This window comes from Lasiosphaeria miniovina (genome assembly GCF_030549165.1).
Source record: "Lasiosphaeria miniovina strain SMH2392-1A chromosome Unknown B0T26scaffold_9, whole genome shotgun sequence".
Taxonomy (NCBI): domain Eukaryota; kingdom Fungi; phylum Ascomycota; class Sordariomycetes; order Sordariales; family Lasiosphaeriaceae; genus Lasiosphaeria; species Lasiosphaeria miniovina.
In genome coordinates this window covers 1415756-1434396 of record NW_026848228.1, presented here as the reverse complement: position 1 = coordinate 1434396, position 18641 = coordinate 1415756, and the positions used below count along the sequence as shown (strand labels likewise).

The following is an 18641-nucleotide window of genomic DNA, read 5'->3' as shown; positions in this document are numbered from 1 at the left end:
AGGACTCGAGAAGAGCTCCGCCAGACGCCCATATCTCACTTTCTGCCCGTCGCCGCATCTTTGACGCTGAGGTCGCCGGCTACAATGTCTTTGACGGTGGCGAGGATGTCGGAGAAGTCCCGAAACGTCGTGAAGGGCACATTCTCGCGCTCGCAATACGTAACGAGGTCTGTGGGACATAATCAGGAATCGTGTTACGGAGAAAAAAAAAAGCTTGGAGCCCAAAGGGACGTGAAACATACCGCGGCCGGCCTTGGCAAACAGCAAGTCCGTCTCCTTGGCCGCCGAGAGATCGGATATGCCGTCACCGGCGTAGAAGAGAATCGGCCGCTCGTCCGCCGGGAGGTTCGCGTAGGGCCGGATCTCCAGAGACTTGTCGTGGCCGAATCCACTAAGCATTTTGTTCAGTCGCTATCAACAAATAACTGTCTCCCGGCCCCATGGACCAAGAGCGAAACAGCGAGAAGCAGTCTTACCTGTCGTCGTGGTACGAGATAGTCCAGCCGCCCTCCTCGTTGATGCTCGTCTTGCCGGGGCGCACCTTGACGGCGTTGCTCACGATGCGCAGCGAGTCGGCGTCGGTCTTGCCAAGGTAGTGCTCGAAGAGGGCGCGGATGATGGGCTCCATGCCGCCGCTAAGAACAACAATGGGCACGTTGTGCTCGCGGGCCCAGTGAAAGAAGGCGCGGAAGCCGGCGTCGAGCGCGATGTTGCGGATCAGCAGGTCGATGCAATGGTCAAAGGGCGTGGTGACGCTGTCGAGCATCTCCTGGAAGGCGTCGCGGAAGTCGCGCTGCCCGAACAGCACGCCCTTGTTGCTCTCCTTGCGCTTGGCGGCCCCGAAGCCGATGTTGTCCGTCATGAAGTCGTTGCTGTCCTGCTGCGTGATGGTGCCGTCGAAGTCGGTGAAGAAGATGAACTTGGGCCGCGTCTCGAGCGCGGGAAGCGCAGCGAGGTCGGGCGAGCCGGCGGAACCCATCTTGGACGCTGTCTATGTGAATGAGCGAGTGGTAAAGTAAGTCTAAGACTTTTGGAATAAAAAAATGGCTCCTAGAATGTGGCTGTTGTTTGCTAGTCGTGTCTATCCTGACGATTACTAGCCCATGGGTTTGGAGTGAGTGTGGTTGTATGAGTTATATTTATCGTTAACCCAATGAAGCCTCGAGGTATTCGGGGTGCCGCTTCAGGCGCAGTCCCCTGAGCCGTTTAGTACCACAGTAGCAGGTGTCGGCAGATCCGGGCCTGATTGGCAGTGGACCAGCAGCTCTAGCGGGCGTTTGCGGGGCAAGCATCCCCGGAGTCTTGCTGCTCCAGTGAAACAGCTTGACTCGGGGAGCGTAACTCCTCCCAGACAACACAATGGTCCAACTATAACCAATAAATTGGCAACCGAATATTTAGGGTTAGCCATTGAGAGCTAGATGCTCAAATACCGCGGAACCTCGCAGGGAAACTGCCATTGACAGTGAACGTCGATTGCCAAAGTAGTTCGAACTAAAGCGGGGTTATTCGGTGCGCGGGTCATTCAACCCCACCGTCCCCAAACTCGATGTGGGGAGCTTTGGGCGCCACGGCGTCAAAAAGTTCAAACTTTGTTGTTGGGCGCAAATTCATCCGCTATTCCTGACCTACAACTTCTCATCCCAAAGCGAAGCGAACTCGGACGCCCAAGATCAAGCGGGCAAACGAGGGCCGCCACCATGGGCAAACCAAAACGCAGCAACGTTCTAGCTGCCGCCGAAGAGTCGGCGACACCGCCGGATCAGCTAGCCGAGTCGCAATCTGTCGCACGCGTCGTGAAGGCCGAGGGCAACAACCTCTACACGTGCACGCTGCCCAACACGAAGCCCATCCTCGTCGAGCTCGAGACTCGGTTCCGCAGCACAATATGGATCAAGCGGGGCGGCTATGTGCTGGTGGACCTGGCGTCGGCGGACGAGCGGGCGCCCAACAGCAGGGTCGTGGGCGAGATCATTAATGTCGTGCGCGACGAGAAGGAGTGGAGGAAGCGGCCTTACTGGTGCGCATCACTTCTCTCACGAGGAGCCAAGTCTCCCAAGTGACGTTCGCTGACATCTGCTGGTGAAACAGGCCCAAGCAGTTTACAAAAAATACGTACGACGACGAGGACGAGGACTCGACGGTGGGGAAGATGCCGCCTAGCGACTCGGAGGACGAGGACGAGGACGAGGACGAGGAAGGCCCCTGAGCATGCAATTGATTGCGTCGTCTGCCGAAACTCCCCTTACCGCTTGACCGCCTCAGACTTGGACGCTGCCGCTCGCGGCTCCCATTCCTCTCGAGCGCCCCACCAGACGAGAGCGACGGTCGTGGCTAGCACGCCAACTACGATACCGGAGCTAATGGGAGTGCTAGGGAACACGTTCCAGGCCCACTCCTGCGCAGCCCAGAGACCGTATTGGAAAATGGGGTGGGTGCCGCTGCGCCAGAGAAGGAACGGGGTCGACCAGGCGAGGTACGAGTAGAATTGGTAGTGGAGGGAGCGGGCAAAGAGGAGGCCAACCACGTTGGCCGAGAGCACAGTAGTCAGAATATACTGCGGCGTGATGTCGCGCGACACGGCCTGCTGTTCACCGTGGAGAAAAGGCGCTTTCCCGGACATGACCGCGACAGCCAAGCTCAGGATAGGTTTGCGCGCGGGCTTTAGCCAGCGCGTCGTGACGAGGCCCAGCAGCACGGCGGCGTGCAGCCCGAGCAGCGAGAGCGCGAAGCCCCTGCTCAGGAACACGTCCTCTCCCGTAAACCGCCAGTTGACGGTCCACTTGAAGAAGAACTGGCGCGAGAACTCAAAGGCCCTGCCCAGGTAACCCCAGGGGTTGTGCGCGAGAAACGGCAGGCCCACGAGCACCTGCACGAGCACCATGACGGCTGCGTGCCGCAGGCTCGGCTGGAGACCGCTCCCGAGGAACAGCACAATGGCCACGGCCGGCAGGGCGAGCAACAGCGACATCTTGACGGCCACGCCGCACGAGTAGAGCACCGCGGCGAGCTCCCAGCGCCGCCGCTGTAAGCAGAATATGGCCAGCCAGAGAAACAGCACGGCGAAGCAGTCGTTGAAGCAGCGGAGGACGAAAATGCTGTGCAGCCGCTTCGAGAGGATGAGCAGGGGGAAGACGTACGGCGGCGCCTGTTTTATCCTCAACCTGTCAGCCATGTCTCCATGTCGTGCCAGGGTTCCTTTTCCCTTGTCCGCCTGCATACCTTTGCCTGCCTGTAGCACGCCATCACCACGGCCAGGGTGGCCATGTAGAGCACGGCAAAGAGCTGCTGGGCCAGCAGAATGTCGGCCCCGCGGTCCGTCGCGTAGTAGAGCCCCGTGTAGATGTAGACGTGGGCGGCCGGGTAGACCAGCGGCCCGGTGCCGCCCTCGATGGCCGTGTAGTCGCGCTCGCCCGAGACGACCTGCGCGACCTGCTCCATGTATGCGACCCAGTCGATCTCGGTGTCTGCCCAGAAGGGAGAAAAGTGTCAGCTATGCGTGCGTCGTGTCGCGGCCGGGCGGTCCGAATAGGGGCAATGGACGAAGGGGGTGTGCTTACAGGGGACTCTCCAGATGATTAGGCTGCAGAGCAACGCGTCGGCCAGGAAGAGCGCCGGCGGGATGAGCTTGGAGAGGGAATGGCGGCCGTTCGCAACGTCGAGCGCAAGCCCAATCGCATGCTGGTGCAGCGGCGGCGGTGATCTGTCCGCCATGATGTGTGTTGGGGGGGAGCGGATTTTGTTGACTCTGGTCGTGGCAGAGAGCGGGAAAAGGTGGCGGGAAGAGGTGACGCTCGAGCTCTGGCAAGCTGTCCAAGTCGGTCGCTGCGGCTGGTGCCGCCAAGTGGGGCAACCTGCCAATGCCTAAAGTGCGTCGGCTGGGACGTCTCACAGCCCCTGTCTTACAGCACGTATCACCTACAGAATGCACTATAAAAAGGATCGAAAATGAACGTCGTCTCAAGCCGCTCCTCAAGTCACACAAATAACATCGGCGTCGGTGAAGCTAAGAGGCAAATACAATATCATCATATTATTATGTGCCTATCAGTCCTACGGTACAGACGCAACGCAAGACCAAGGCCAGACTACAGCTTGGACGCCAGACTACAGCTTGGACTTGGTATTGGCGACAATCTCGTCGACCAGCTCGAGGACGTGCTCGGCGCAGCCGTAGCTGCCCTGGTACCCCCAGCCGGCGTGGCCGTAGTTGTGGACGACCCAGACGCCGTTGATGAGCTCCTTCTCGATGCGCACGCCGCCCTCGCGCGCCGGGCGCAGGCCCACGCCGTGGCGGATGACGTCGAGGCCCTCGATGCCGCGCCCGCCCGCCAGCTGCGGCTGCGCCTCGACGGCCCGCTTCATGATGGCCACGGCCGTGTTCGGGTCCGGGTTCGGGTCCCAGTTGCCCTTCTCGTACGTGCCGCCCAGGATGGTCCCGCCACCGGCCGCCCGTGTCATGGTGTAGCACAGCTGGTCCGCACCATGGTCGGTCCCACTGGCCGCGTACATGGTGTTGGCGTTCTCGTTGCGCACCAGCACCGTCTGGCCCCGCGCCGGGTACACGGCCGCGTCCATGACGCCGCCGAGCCGGCACGCCAGCAGCCCCGTCGCGTTGATCACCACGTCGGCCCGCCTACCGCCCCCTTCGGCGAGCCCGGCCGCCTCGGCCACGTGGCCGACCACGGCGCGCTTCAGCACCACGCCGCGCGCCGCGCACTGCCCCGCCAGCCAGCATAAATACATGGTCGTATTGATGCACACCGACGTCCACTCGGCCCCCGAGTGCATGTGGGCCGGCAGCTCGCTGGCCGGCAGCTCCCGGTAGTCGTCCACCACTGCCTTGTACCATGGGTCTGGCGCGAACAGGCCGTCCGACAGCGCCAGCCGGAACCCCGTCGGCTCGTCCTTCTTGCAGCGCATCACGTGCACCTCTGCCGGGTTGCGTGTCAGTCAGAGAGGCAAACAGCAAAGTGGCAGCAGGCCAAAACCCACTCTGGAAATGGATGCCCGCCTCGGGCACCTCGGCCGCGAGCCGCTTCAGCTCGGGCCACGTCCGCCTCTCGTAGCGGCTGCCGGCTTCCAGGGCCATGCTACATGCAGGACGACGCCGACGCGCAGTGAGTAAGCCATTGGCACGAATTGGCCGGTGGGTAATGGGACGGGACGTGCACGGGCGTGACGACGTACGGAAGGAAGTTGGCGCCGGCCCACGGCGACGTGTACTCAATGTCGTAGTCGCCAGGCATGTGCTTGGCCACCACCGTCACCACGTTGCCCTCCTGCTTGGCCAGCTGCAGTGCGCAGGTGAGGCCGCTGACGCCGGCTCTGCATGGTTCGTCGTCGTAGGTCAGTGCATGCTCTCCGAATTGTACCCTCTCAAACGGCCGCCGGTACCGGAGAGTGGAGACTCAGACCCACCCGAGGACGACAAAGTTGGGCATTGTGGAGTGCGATTGGTTCTGTCTCGTTCGATGTCGAGTGTGGGTGAGGTGAGTTGCTAATTAGCCTAGCTCGTGCAACGGACAGAGTGTTTCTCTCTTTGTTTTTTTACGCAACTCGATCTGGGAGCTCCCTTCTCCTCCCTTCTCAAATACCCAACGTGCGATCGCCGGCTCTGCCGCGCCACGGCCTCCCCGCACCAGCGCGCAGCAGCCCCACAACCAATCCGGTCCCCGCTTGACTCATGCCGGCCTTGGGGGTTGCACCGTATGCGGAGCTGAATCTATCCGCTCTCGCGCTTAGCCGTCCGGGGCACGGTGGGAGGCCGATAAGAAACCTGAGCTGCAATGGGTGGTCGCTGCAATGGGTGGTCCCTGCAATGAATGCTCCCTGCAATCTGCGTCTAGTTGGAACGCTGTGCACGCAGCTTGGCAAGTGGATGGGTGGATTTGGTATACTAGTGGGGAGGGAATCTGCTTAAACGTCGTGCCAAAATCCAAAGTTTCGTCTATGCTGGCCTCTAATTTTCACTCCAGAAGCGAATAAGTTGCTCCGTACGCCGTAAAAAGATATGCGCGGTGGAGCCGGCTGATGGACCAGAATAAGACCTGCTACATTTGGAAGCCAAGCGCTCACTGAGTTATCTAGGTTCCTACTTGCTCGCATCTCCGTGGGCTCGGGGTTTGGGGCTGTCAGGACGGGGTAAATCGCCTCCACATAGAATCGACTACCCATTGAAGGGCATCGAGCCTGTTCCACGGCAACAAACTGTGCGTGGGCGAGACACGAGACACAGAGGCGGCCCAGTCTCTGCTTTAACTACCGATGTAATTAATATAATCAATGCACGTGGAGCCGAAAGGATGAGACGCCCACGTGTTCGTGCGGCACGAGCTGCCGCTACTACTCGTCTGATGTTACCGATTACGCCTTCGAATACCAACGACATGCCGTCGATTATTGTGTGCGCCGATAGTCGGATAGGGTTGTTGAGTTTCTGCTCGCTTGCTGGCGCCCCTAGAAATTGTTAGAATATAACTAATAGATATTAACTACTAATCTACTATTGTATGAGTTGAATTACTTTCGGACCCGCAGATTCAATCTTTATTGACTGGCCAAGAGGACATGCCGACGACTCACGGGAAACCTTTCTAGGATTTTAACTTTCTAGGATTTTAACTATTTTCGTAATAGCTTCCCGATCTACTGTCTCAACGCAAATCCTGTGAAAGTGGAAGCAGAGGCTGTGGCTTTGGCGAGATACGTTTTGAAGGCTGCAGAACTCAGATCATTACCATAAATGTCTGTTCAAATTCAAGAAACGGCTAATGTGTTCTATTCAGACGAGAGCCTGTACATGTCACGGCATGGCCTGGACAGGCTCCTGTTTAGAGTGTGGTCTGTGCCTGACGTATCACGTGGCCCACAACTACCCATTTCCCCGCGCCCTGCGCGGTCCCCGTCATAGCTTCCTTCTTCATCTTTAGATTCTACGAATTCAGCGATGATTACTGCAGCCCTGTCTCTTTACGTTGACTGAGCCGTGATAGTACACAAGGTAAAACAAGTGTAGGAATTACCGATTAATCAGGTTCAGCGCACGGGCCACACCCGCCCAAACACGTGGTGCAGCACGTGACCGCGGGTACCCTGACTGAGCGCCTTCGTGTCCGTAGTTCGTGATCTTTTTGGTAGACAAAGAAGAATACAACACCAAACCCCCCCTTCTTTCGCAACGGTTACTATAGTGACCAGTACGAATGACCTTGTCATTCCAACAAACAGTGAGCCGGAGCCATCTTAATGTCAAAAGAGGTGGTGTTGTTGAGGCGACTTGGTATTGATAAATTGTATCCGCGCCGTCTTTGCTATTAGGGCAACGTAAAGAGTTTGGATCGGAGAGACTGGTAAATAAAAATTAGCAAAGAGGGAAAGAGTGTGCTTCTTTCTGAACTACCACATAGTTGCTATTCGAGACTTGCAGAAACTGACGTGCTGTAGGGATCAGATGCGCCTTCAAAGGGAATCAATTCAGAAGAGGGAGCACTTGGCTGCTTGTTGCCGTTTAAAAAAAAGTAAAATGTTAATTTATTATCGAATACCCAAGTGTAAAAGAATGATGAATGAACTGCGACAGTTCGCTACAGGGCATTCGATACAGGCATATATCAGGCATATATCATGTGATACGGGACCCGGGTTGTTTCTGTTGAACTCTTTGCGACAGGTATCAAGTATCATTGTTATTTACGCGAGCAGTTCTGTCTGATGGTCCCCGCCGCTCTGATTACTCACGTCAATTGATTCCAAGGGGCTCGGATGGTTTCAGTGCGAGCTCGCGGACGTTTGTGGCGTCGAGCGGCGGATGGGTTGCGGCCCGAGCACTGACATGCATTTGCCATTTGGTAAATTAAGGACATCTCGAACTGGTCCGAATCGAGATTGCGCGCCCGATTCGGATCGACGCCAAGTGCGATCGCGCCAATTGCGGGGGCGGCCTTCTCGCACCGGCTGTTTTTAGAAGGAGTAGGCTGTGTCACGTCTGGAGTCCGAGCCGAGGGCATGAAGCCAGCCAGGTTGTCAGTACGAATGGCGAATCAGCCCCTTTGGCTAGCTCCGTCGCATCCATCGTGGCTGGTGCCAACACCCAGTGGCAGCCAGACAGAGAGGCGGCCCTGAAGGGGAGAGGCGGCCGCCATTGGCCAAGAGCTGAGGGGCTGGCGGGTCCAACACGAATGCGGATGCATGTGCCCAAAAACGAAAAGCGAAGAAAATACGAAAATGCCCTAAACTCGAGACACGGGCGGACTTCTATTTCGATTTGTTCGGCAGGGTGGAGCTACTCCGCCGCCCATCACACGCAGCGAGTGACCAACCCCCACCCAAGACCCGCCATGTCCATCCATGTCGAGTTCCAACTTTTCGGTCCTGGGAATTGCGGGCCGGGCATTCATCAACCTCGCACACGCGCTCCACTTCCTTACATGCCAATTCCTCGATCAAAGTCTGAACCTACACCTATAAGCACCGCAATTAATTGCTAAAGATGGAGCGCAAAGGATTAGCGAATTAATCACTTCGGCGTCATGACGTCAAGCCCGGTGCCGCTCCACGATATCGGGCCCAACAACAGCGGCTGGACTCAGACCCAGTCTGTCGCCGCCGGCTTGGGGCCCGATCCGCGGACATCGGAAGCACACGCGTCGGTGCCGCTGCACCCGCCAGAAAGAGAAAGCCCCTACCAATACAGCAACTACCCGGACCCGTCGCAGGCGGGCCCCTACGACCCATTCCAGGATAATGCAACTACCATGTTCCCGTCTCCGTCCCCGTCCCCGTCCCCGTCTCCATTCCCGTCCCCGTCTCCATTCCCGTCCCCGTCCCCGTCTCCATTCCTGTCCCTGTCCCCGTTCCCGTCCCCGTACTCGCCACCCCACGCGAGCCCAGAGGCTCCAGACGCTCAACCTCCCCACCAACTCGAAGACGACAAGACCAAATTGCTACAGACCCAAGCCGACCTACAGCCAGTCTGCCTAGGCTTCTTCCGCTCAAAGTTCTCCAAGACGCGCGGTGCGCCGCCTTATCCTCCTCCCTTCCCGGCGAGCTCGTTTGGAGATGCCAATGGTTATGGGGCCGAGGTCGGACCCGGGAACGGGCCGCCGCCTCGTCGGCGAGTCGAAGGGTCAGTGTCGCCGTGGCACCTTACCTCGTCGTGGACCATGTATCTCTTGTTTATGCTTGGCGTCGCCTTCGCCATTGCGCACCACGTCTACTACAACTCGCTCGACGGCAAGCCGGCCTCCGACCAGCTCCAGATGCTGCGCTACGGCACCCTGCTCGCCTTTGCAGCCAAGGCCGGCCTCTGCGCCGCCGTCGTCATTGCCTTTGAGCAGCGCGTCTGGACAACGGTGCGGAAGCGCCTGATGACAGTCGCCGCCCTTGACTCGCTGTTCTCGGCGCCAAACAACCTCGCTTCTCTCTGGAATTGGGAGCTGGCCAAGAGCGCAAGGATAGCGGTCTCGCTGGCCGTGTTTATCTGGTGAGTGGAGGCTCTTCCGCTCTCCCATAACTCACATGCAGGGCTTGCCGCTCACCACATGACATGTACCCCCCCCGTCTTGAAGGCTCGCGCCGCTCATGGTCATTCTCACCGCCAACACGCTCCTCGTGGAGCCAGCCACCACCGTGGCGAGCGACATGTGTCCGGGCATACGCACTCTCAACTTCGCCTTTGAGGACACTTACGAGTGGCGCGACCCTGCCAAGATTGGGCCGCTCTTTGAATCCCCGTTGTCGTTTTGGAATACGACCAAGCCGGCCGACTCGGATCCAGAGGGCTGGTTCGACTACTACACCGGACCCAGCCCCAACTTCTACCAGACGGCCTCGATTGGCGCCTTTATGGGAGAGGCCCTCATGCGCAAGAACGCGCAGGCCGAGACGTGCGGCAGCGGCTGGAACTGCTCCTTCGAGATCGCCTTTACGGGGCCCGGGTACAAGTGTACCGAACTGGCCAGTGGCGTGGGCGTCGAGCCGGCCAACCTCACCCAAGAGTCTGGGAGCATCGCGCCGCCCTTTGACACGGACATGATTCTGCCCCGCGGGCCGTACAGTTACTACGCATTCACCAGCGGGGGCGAGTACTCGACCAAGCAAATGGACGACGTGGGGATCGGAGGCATTCCCAAAACGCCGCCACCATATCCCAAGCACCTGGGCGCGTTCCGCACCGAGCCCGTCGTGTGGATCGGTTACGCCGTGTTGGCAGACCCGAGCAAGCCCGTGCCGACCAACGAGTCAGATCCGGCATGGGCGGGCGCCTTCGTGCCCAAGCTGTTTGCCTGCGAGAACTACGAGACGGACTACGCCGTCGTATTCAACTACACTGAAGGCGCGCAGACCACGACAGTCAAGAACGCGACCTTTATGCGGCCCGTCGTCAACACGACCTTTGTCCCGGATATCGACGCCGACGATGGCACTGCTGATAACACCACCGCGGTGCCCGAGGACAACTACATATATCCGAACGACGTGGCGCGCTACCGACGTACGGCCGCCTACCACTCGCTCAGCATCCTGGTGCGCTACTTCCTGAACGGCACCGTCGAGATGGACAAGGACTTGGTCAACCCCATCGTCAACACCAACGCCATCCAAACGAAGCTCCTCGACCCGCGCACGAATTTCTTCCCGTACGCCAATCTGCAGGACCTCGTGCAGCGCTTCTACGAGGACATCATCCTGTCGATTCTTAGCACGCCGCAGTTCGCCGTCGTCGCCTGGGCGGCGCGCTCGCAGGAGCAGAGCGGCACGCTGCCGGCCGGCACCAACGGAGCCGCGGCAGACTACAGCTTTCCCTGCGTCAAATCAAGGACGCAGAACCAGTACAAGTACCACGCACGCGACCTGTGGATCGTCTACGGCATCGCCATCCTGCTGGCGCTCGTCGGAGTCGCTGCCGGTGCGCTCGCCGTCGCCGACAACAACGGCGCCGTGCGCGACACGCACTTCTCCAGCGTCGTTGCCGCCACGCGCGGCCCCGCCCTCGATAGGGCCCGTTGGGACGGCGGCGGCGGCGCTACGCACTACAGCACCGTGCCGGCCGAGGTCAAGAGGCTTCGCGCCGGCTACGGGCTGGTCGGGGATGTTGCTGCGCCGGCAGTGGGAGGGGAATCGCCGGCAGTGGGAGGGGAATCGCCGGCAGTGGTGGGAGGGGAATCGCAGACGAGTGGCGTGCGCTACGGGTTCGGCCTCGAGGGCGATGTGCGCCAGCTCAGGCGCGAGAGCAGCATCCTGCGCTTTTCGACGGCGGAGTGAATTAACAACCGCATATTTATTTAGAGCCTTAGAGACTACGGCGGGGTATACTTCCGTAGTTATGGGGAATCTTGATAGGCAATCGATAATCGTATTACATTTCGATCAACGTCATGGTGCCTCAAGCACTTAGTTGACGAGAATCGTACTTCACTCTACCATAACTGAGACATCTCTTCTTGGCTCACGATGAGGTTGGCTCACGATGAGGTTCTCGTGTATGCGAGGTTCTCGTGTATGCATCCCGCCGTGTAGCATGCCTCGAGAAACATATATCCACTGTCAGTCGGCCGAAGCACAAACGGAACTCGGCCGCCGTTGAGAGCCACCACAAGCACCACAACAATATATACTCTGACTCGGCGGGGAGCACGCATGGACGGCTTTCCATCAAGCCCCTTTACACCGCGCAACGGCGGGACTGCTTTGCAGTTACTCAGGCAATCCACTTGTCCTTGGCGTAGTAGTATCTCGCCACCGTGAACACGACAGCGCCGGCCATGATGACGGACGCGCTGAAGATGGTGCCCCGGGCGTAGTCGCCCTCGTTCCCGATCAGCGCGCCCGTGGTGGGCGCGCCCGCCAGCCCCGCGAAGCCGATGATGAAGGTCAGCTGGCCGATGTAGGCGCCGATCTGCTGCCACGTTAGGACCTGGTTAGGGGTGTTAGCGGAGGCTCTCTTGCTCACCTGCGTCGGGCGCGGCGCGCAGTGCGCCACCGTCGACATCATCAGCGCGATGATGATGCCGCTGGACGCGCCGTACAAGATGCACAACACGACGAGCCCCGCGGCCGACGTGATGCTCAGCCAGGCGAACAGCAGCACGGCCGACGCGTAGCACGCCAGCGTGACCACGTTGAACTGGCCGACGTGCTGCGCGAACGTGCCCCCCAGCACGCGCCCGGTGAAGGACCCGGCATTGATGACGGCGAACAAGTACGATGCCAGCCCGGCAGAAACGCCATGCGCCTGCGCGTACGCGGCGACGTAAAAATACGGCGTGAAGAAGCCCAGCACCACCAGGAACAGCCCCAGCACCTGCAGCGAGTACGCGGGGCTCGCAAACGCCTCGAACAGGATCAGGCTGCCGCCGGTGCGCCGGAACGGGCCCGGGCGGATGGTTACCGCGGCGATTAGCAGCAGGAACAGGCAGATAAACCCCGTGACGCGCTGCGCCCACGCGAAGCCGACGCCCCCCGCGTCCGCGTCGGGGATCAGCCGCGTGAGCACCACCGGGAACAGCGTGCCGCCGATGGTCGACCCCGTCGACGCGTACGCCATGGCCATGGCCCGCCGGCGGAAGAAGTAGTGCCCCACGACGCTCAGCGACGGCGCAAAGATCAGCCCGCACGCGGTGCCCAGCAGGATCCCCTGGCAGAGTAGGAACTGGTAGAACTGCGTGCACAGGCTGGTCAGCATGACGGCCACGACGAGCAGCGCTGAGAAGGGCCAGATGACGACCTGTGGACGAGTGTTAGTACCGACGGAGCGTGGGGGAGAGGGGAGACAAGAAATACCAGGGGCCCGTAGCGGTCCGACAACGGGCCACTGAGCAGCGTGGCCGAGAACTGCGCGAACGCTTGGATCGAGCCGATCCACGCGACCGTCGACGGCGAGTAGCCAGCGAGGAACGTCTCGAGGTAGTACGTCTCGTAGACTCTGAGATGAAAATCCGTCAGCGGCGAGTTCTCACACACAAACGATAATCATCTGGCTTGACTCGGCCAAGAAAGACGCACCCAAACGAGTTGACGATCCCAAACGACGCAAACGATGTGCACCAGCACCCAAACACGACCAGCCACGCCCGCGTGCCGCCCTCGGGGAACTCGGGCAGGGCTTCTGGCGGGGGCTCTTTCTGCTCGACCGTGTCGGTTGGCTTGGCGTCGGCTGGCTTGGCGTCGGCGTCGGTTTCTCCCAATAGCACAGGGCCGGCAGCCAGCTGCGGCGCGTGCTCATCTGCTGCTGTGGACGACGTCGAGGAGGACGGCATGTTGGCTGCGGTGTGTATGGCAGAGCCTGAGGGAAAGATGGGCTCGTAAGAAAGGGGGGGTGAAGGCTAACTTCTGACGGGTGTCGTCTGTCTGCTCGGATGGGACGCGAGTAAATAAACCAAGAAAGAACGGAAAGGCTCAAGCTGCATTAGGTACGTAGGTTAGCTGAGGAGGTTGAGTGCCGGCCATGTCCGATTCCTCCGCCGCGTCTGTTTTGTGGGAAGATGGCTAGTTGCTAGGATGGGATCTCGCGTGGAGCGAAGCCAGTCAAATCGAAGAGATTGGCTGCAGAGAGGTAACAAGACGCCAACAAAATTAACAATTCAAATTTCTGCCAAATTTCTGCCACTTGATTAACTACTCGGTATCCCGAGGAAATGGCTCCAAGGGATTGATGCGCGCAGGTCTTCCCGAGGGTAATCGGATATGATCGGACATGATCGGACATGGCCGGCCGTTGGAGTGTTTACCAATCCTTTCAGGGGGCGGCGCGGAGATGATCGGATCTCCGCACCGCCTGTTAAGTCCGCTGCGTGAGTTCAACCGCGCCGCCAATTCCTGGTCTTTGCTTTATCGCCTCGGTGATATACGGCTTTGCGAGACTTTTCCAATTTCATCACTGCTTCCCCTGCTTCCCCCTCTGCGCAACACGCCGTGTGTATATTCGCAGTAGGACCACTGCCATGTCAGAAGCGGCCAATGAAGGGTCGGCTGCGCGCCCCCAGCGCCCCGGCGGCCAGGCTCGGAGGAACCGGATGCGGCTCAGCTGCGGCGAGTGCAGGGCCAAAAAGGTACCGACCAACTGTTCCGCGCGCGTCTGTAGCTGATTAATTAATTACTGACGGGACACGGCCGGACCGCCGTAGCTGGGCTGTGACCGCAACCTGCCGTGCCAGCGGTGTGTGCGGTCGGGCCGGCCCGAGCTGTGCTCGTTCGGCGCCGGAACAAGACGGCCACTCCGGGCTGCGTCAAGCACCACTGCAAACCACTCGCAGGCCGGCCACAACACGGCCCTGATCCAGCAGCTGCGCGCCGAGGTGGCCGAGCTGAGAGCGCTTGTGCTGTCGAAGCCGTCCCTCGCCGAGACAGCGACCCCCTCGCTGCGCGATGCCGGCACCGCCGATTCCGGCCAGACATTGTTGCCCGACGAGCTCGACGAGGAGCAAGGGCCTACTATCCCTGTCCACGGCGACTCCGGCAATGCCGAGCTCTTGGACCTTAGGGACAGGTGTCCGCCCGGCTACTACAGCCAGCACACCCTGTTCCGGTCGTTTGATGAGGTGGGTCTTCCTCACTCGTCCCAACCGCGTCCGTTCTCACATTGTCACGCGTGCTAGGTCCCCCAGCTGTTCCCCTTCATCAGGGAAGCCGCCGACGAGTGCTTCCGGCCGCGCGGCGTCAGCCTCAAGAAGATCAAGGCGACGTGCACCACGTACACCGGCAGCCCCGACGCCGCCACGCTCGAGGCCCTGCTCCCGCCCCAAGATGCCACGGACGCCCTCGTGGCCTTCTATCTGACCTATCTCGAACACGTCCACCGCATCGTCCACGTGCCCAGCTTCGAGGCCCTGTACGCCAGCTTCTGGCCGGCTTCCGGCAGCCCGGGCCGCACCCGCCACCCGGCCCTGACTGTGCTCGTACTCTGCATGCTGTCCATCGCCGCCGTCTGCGCGCCAGACACGTCACCCGCGCACCGCGCGTCAGCGCCCAAGTGGGCGCACGCCGCTGACGCGTGGATCAGCCAGCGCGGCGCGAAGGCCAAGTGCCGCAAGCAGCTGGTGTACTTCCAGACCGCGTGCCTCGTGTACCTGGCCAAGCGCGCCAACACGATGCGCAAGAAGCGCTTCTGGAACCAGACCGGCGCGCTCGTCCAGGACGCCGTCCTGCACCGCCTGCACTGCGACCCTCCGAAGACGGACGCGCCGTACCTGCGCGAGATGAAGCGCCGCGTGTGGGCCGCCCTGCGCGAGCTCGACCTGCAGAACGCCTTCGAGTACGGCCTGCCGACGCTGCTGCACAGTCTTGACGACGGCGGCGGCAGCCCGGCTCCGGCTCCGGCTAATCTTGACGACGACGGGTTTGGCCAGGCGTCAAAGACACTTCCAGAACCCATGCCCGACGGGAACTACACGCGCGCGTCCTACCAGGCGCTCAGCGCGCGCAGCTGGGCGCTGCGTCTCGATATCTCGCGCCGCTTGTTCGCCGGCGCGGCAGGTGTGGCCTTGCCGTATGACGAAGTGCTGCGGTATACGCGGGAGATTACGCAGGCGCTCGACGCGCTGCCGACGTGGCCTGCCGCCTCTTCCTCCTCCTCCAACACCGGCGAAACTAAACCCGCCAGTGACAATAACATGCCCCTGCTCGTCTCCGCGCTGCTGCAATTCCAGCTCAAGGAGGCGTTGCTGGCGCTGCACCGCCCGCACCTCGCGCGCGGGAGCGGCAGCGGGAGGAGTGGCGGGTTCTCGTCCCTGTCTGAGGTCCTCTGCTACCACACGGCGCGCGACGTGCTCGTGCTCAACGTGCGCCTGGGGGAGGCTGGCGTTCAGGCGTTCGCGCTCGTCCGCGAGGATTTGCTCGTTGCGGCGCTGGCGCTTGTGAGGATTGGTGTTGGGCAGCCTGGTCCTGTCGCAGGTAGGTACTGTGTTTCTTGTTGTTCTTGTTGGTTTTGTTCTTGTTGGTTTTGTTGTTGGTTTTGTTCTTGATGGTTTTTTGTTGGGTTTGTTCTTGTTGGTTTTTTTCTTGTTGGTTTTTTCTTGTTGGTTTTTTTCTTGTTGTTGGCTTTGGTTTTCATGGCATGGTTGTAATGATGTAATTGCGTTGACCGGCTCTCCTTTTTGGAGTGGTGTTGTTACTTCTCTTTATTATCCCCTTTCCTTTAGAATTGTTTTTGTGTTCTATTATTTTCGTCTCCCCTCCGAAACGCACCTCCATCCATTCCCATCAACAAAGACACAAACTAACAACTCACCTAACCCAACTAGGCCCTAGCAACAACACCAATCTAAGCCTCGCGGCCATGAACGCGGCATCGACTGTCGCACTGCTTGAGCAGTGCCTGCCCCTGACCGAGGACCGGTACCTACGCTGTCTCTTCGGTGAGCCGTGGGGCCCGCTGACCATGTGCGGCGCCCTGGTGCTGCTCAAGGTGCACCTCGGCTCCCTCACGCGCCCCGCCGCCAAGGCGTACTGCGCCCAGCGCTTCCTCGACTTGCACTGCCGCCACTTTGCGAGGCAGCAGGAGCAGCAGGAGCAGCAGGAGCCTCCTGATGCTGTAGTATTGGTGTCTGCGTCTTTGGATGGGGGTGTCGAGGTGAGTGGCTAGATGGCTTTGCTGTCGGGTGATTTGGACGGTGCTAATTGTGCTTTTCCTAACAGGCTGCCTCTGCTGGCGCCAACCAACTGCTCACCCCCAGCAGCGCGTCCGCCTATGCGCTAGCGCACGGATGGCTGGAGAGCTGGTACCCTGATGTTCGTGATTTGTCTGATTGTCTTCTCCTGTGGCATTTAGTTTGTTAGTGGAGTTGACGTTTGTTTTTGCTAACCTGTGTTTGTCAGCTCGACATGGACTCGCTTGACATTGACATGGACTGGGGCGGCGCGGGATGGGAGCTGCCGCTGTGGTACTCGCCGGACGGGGACCGGTTGGGGCAGGCGAGTGTCCATCCATAGGAAGAATTTGCCGGATCAAAGTATTCGGGGTTTATTTGCTAATGCTAGAGCTTGTATGTTGGCTAAGTACATCACTCAACCTGATTCTCCATAACTGCAAACAGTCTCATTTTCCAAGCTGAAGCAAGTGACCCCGCCGATATATGTTCATCAGAAGATCCTAGCCAACCCGGATCCGTCTTGAAAAGGGGCAAACCTCTCTGCTAATTCCAATATACGTATGAATGAATTCAAATTTGTGTTAATGCTAATCCATCCCCGATTCCCATTCCACCCCCTCTCACCCCCCTCACCCCCCTCACCCCTCTCACACCCCTCACACCCCTCACTCTCCACCCCGTCCCTACGGCAACTCCCTCACAGCAAACTCCTCCCCAGGCGCCTCGCTGAGCGGGGGCACGGCGGCGGCATAAGCAGGCTGGTCGCCGCCCAGCTCGCTGGCGCGGGTCCAGCGCTGCTGCTCGTACGGCTTGCCCGCGAGCAGGTTGAGGGCCGCGGCCTCGTCTAGGGTAGAGTATTCGAAACTACCGCCTTCCCCTGGTGATACGACTCCTAGCTCGGCCGGGTTGCCGCTGCTCCTGCTCGCCGCCCGCCGCTTCCCTAGCCAAAAGGCCAGGCCGGCCAGCGCCGCAACGGCGAGCGGCCCGATAACGGCGCCGGCGATCCACGCGGGCGTAGACGTGCTTAGCGGTGTTTCGGCGGCGGCGGCGGCGGCCGAGGTGCTGTTTAGTGACGGGGCCGCTGCTGCCGTCGCGGTCAAGGATGTGGCTGCAGGGTCGAGTTTTGATGTGGCCGAGGATGCTGTCGAAGAGGATACTCTCGAGAAGGATATTGGCGAGGAGGATGCTGCCGAGGAGGATGCTGTCGAGGAGGATGCTGTCGAGGAGGATGCTGTCGAGGAGGATGGTATGACCGAGGATGCAGGGGTTGAGGTTGACGGGACCGACGTGGTAGACGGGACCGACTTGGCAGACGTGGCCGGGGGGGTCGACTCGGTAGACGTGGCCGGGGGGGTTGACGTGGCAGACCAGGCAGGTCTGGCAGACACGGTCGGCATGGCCGAGGAGGTCGTCGACACGTCGAGGTTGAGGTAGACGGTGCTGGCGCTGTTGTATCCGTTCGCCTGGCAGAAGAAGTCGGTTTGCCTGGCCGACGTGCACTGCGGGGCGTCGAACACGCTCCTTGTCTGACATACCATCTCTCCGGGGCTGTTTGACCGCGCCGCCGAGACAGTACCGAGTCAGTCTCGCGTGCTCCCCAGTCTCGGTTCTTGCGATGGCGCGTGATTACTCACCATACGAAAGTCGAGCCCGAGACTTCGACAGCGACATTGCTCAGACAGTTTGTAAAGATGCGACACGGAGAGTCCCCGCCGCAGCACGCCCCATGTGAGCCTTGGACGGCGATAGTCTCGACGGACTCCATGCAGGTGATGGGCTCGGCTGGGCCGGGAGACGGTGCGTTAGCCTCACAGCACACGGCAATGGCAATGGCAATGGCAATGACAGTTGCAATGGCAATGGCAATTACAATGGCAATGGCAATGGCAATGGCAATGGCAAGGCCAGGCAAGGCAAGGCCAGGCAAGGCCAGGCAAGGCCAGGCAAGGCCAGGCCAGGCAAGGCCAGGCAAGGCAAGGCAAAGGAAACGTAATTACTTATGGCGAGGCCGGAATCGATATACCACCCTATGAAGCCGGCCGTGGGCGTGGA

At 60.1% G+C, this 18641-nt stretch overlaps 10 protein-coding genes across 10 annotated transcripts; 4 read left to right on the top strand and 6 right to left on the bottom strand.

The window, feature by feature from the left end:
• Positions 1-35: 35 nt before the first annotated feature.
• B0T26DRAFT_682070 (HAD-like domain-containing protein) lies at positions 36-979 on the bottom strand (the record flags this gene model as incomplete). Its single annotated transcript, XM_060440718.1, has 3 exons — positions 36-169; positions 243-391; positions 477-979. The coding sequence occupies 3 exons, from the start codon at positions 977-979 to the stop codon at positions 36-38; spliced, it is 786 nt and encodes a 261-aa protein (XP_060289649.1).
• A 721-nt stretch (positions 980-1700) lies between these two features.
• B0T26DRAFT_615560 (uncharacterized protein) lies at positions 1701-2182 on the top strand (the record flags this gene model as incomplete). Its single annotated transcript, XM_060435975.1, has 2 exons — positions 1701-2020; positions 2092-2182. Coding segments are annotated over 2 exons (411 nt in total), but the record flags the coding sequence as incomplete, so codon positions are not given.
• Positions 2183-2245: 63 nt separating this feature from the next.
• B0T26DRAFT_757948 (glycosyltransferase family 58 protein) lies at positions 2246-3714 on the bottom strand (the record flags this gene model as incomplete). Its single annotated transcript, XM_060446330.1, has 3 exons — positions 2246-3148; positions 3223-3467; positions 3561-3714. The coding sequence occupies 3 exons, from the start codon at positions 3712-3714 to the stop codon at positions 2246-2248; spliced, it is 1302 nt and encodes a 433-aa protein (XP_060289647.1).
• Positions 3715-4107: 393 nt separating this feature from the next.
• Positions 4108-5444, bottom strand: B0T26DRAFT_744908 (D-amino acid oxidase-like protein; the record flags this gene model as incomplete). The annotated part of the gene is made up of 4 exons (XM_060444474.1): positions 4108-4934; positions 4996-5093; positions 5191-5328; positions 5422-5444. The coding sequence occupies 4 exons, from the start codon at positions 5442-5444 to the stop codon at positions 4108-4110; spliced, it is 1086 nt and encodes a 361-aa protein (XP_060289646.1).
• A 2966-nt stretch (positions 5445-8410) lies between these two features.
• On the bottom strand, positions 8411-8803 carry B0T26DRAFT_735465 (uncharacterized protein). The gene has a single exon (XM_060443242.1). The coding sequence runs from the start codon at positions 8734-8736 to the stop codon at positions 8530-8532; it is 207 nt and encodes a 68-aa protein (XP_060289645.1). The 5' UTR covers positions 8737-8803; the 3' UTR covers positions 8411-8529.
• Positions 8804-9152: 349 nt separating this feature from the next.
• Positions 9153-11426, top strand: B0T26DRAFT_840938 (uncharacterized protein). Its single transcript, XM_060447546.1, has 2 exons — positions 9153-9484; positions 9570-11426. Exons 1-2 carry the CDS (start codon positions 9165-9167, stop codon positions 11263-11265), a joined length of 2016 nt encoding a protein of 671 aa, XP_060289644.1. The 5' UTR covers positions 9153-9164; the 3' UTR covers positions 11266-11426.
• Positions 11427-11707: 281 nt separating this feature from the next.
• On the bottom strand, positions 11708-13097 carry B0T26DRAFT_628488 (major facilitator superfamily domain-containing protein; the record flags this gene model as incomplete). Its single annotated transcript, XM_060436228.1, has 4 exons — positions 11708-11899; positions 11954-12727; positions 12784-12925; positions 13006-13097. Coding segments are annotated over 4 exons (1200 nt in total), but the record flags the coding sequence as incomplete, so codon positions are not given.
• Positions 13098-13849: 752 nt separating this feature from the next.
• B0T26DRAFT_537810 (uncharacterized protein) lies at positions 13850-16119 on the top strand. The gene is made up of 3 exons (XM_060435552.1): positions 13850-14051; positions 14127-14540; positions 14598-16119. The coding sequence occupies exons 1-3, from the start codon at positions 13944-13946 to the stop codon at positions 15960-15962; spliced, it is 1887 nt and encodes a 628-aa protein (XP_060289642.1). The 5' UTR covers positions 13850-13943; the 3' UTR covers positions 15963-16119.
• B0T26DRAFT_537811 (uncharacterized protein) lies at positions 16120-17004 on the top strand. Its single transcript, XM_060435553.1, has 3 exons — positions 16120-16570; positions 16636-16728; positions 16816-17004. The coding sequence occupies exons 1-3, from the start codon at positions 16277-16279 to the stop codon at positions 16927-16929; spliced, it is 501 nt and encodes a 166-aa protein (XP_060289641.1). The 5' UTR covers positions 16120-16276; the 3' UTR covers positions 16930-17004.
• Positions 17005-17252: 248 nt separating this feature from the next.
• On the bottom strand, positions 17253-18481 carry B0T26DRAFT_735458 (uncharacterized protein). Its single transcript, XM_060443241.1, has 2 exons — positions 18224-18481; positions 17253-18137 (listed from the first exon to the last, which is right to left on the bottom strand). Exons 1-2 carry the CDS (start codon positions 18352-18354, stop codon positions 17273-17275), a joined length of 996 nt encoding a protein of 331 aa, XP_060289640.1. The 5' UTR covers positions 18355-18481; the 3' UTR covers positions 17253-17272.
• Positions 18482-18641: the final 160 nt, after the last annotated feature.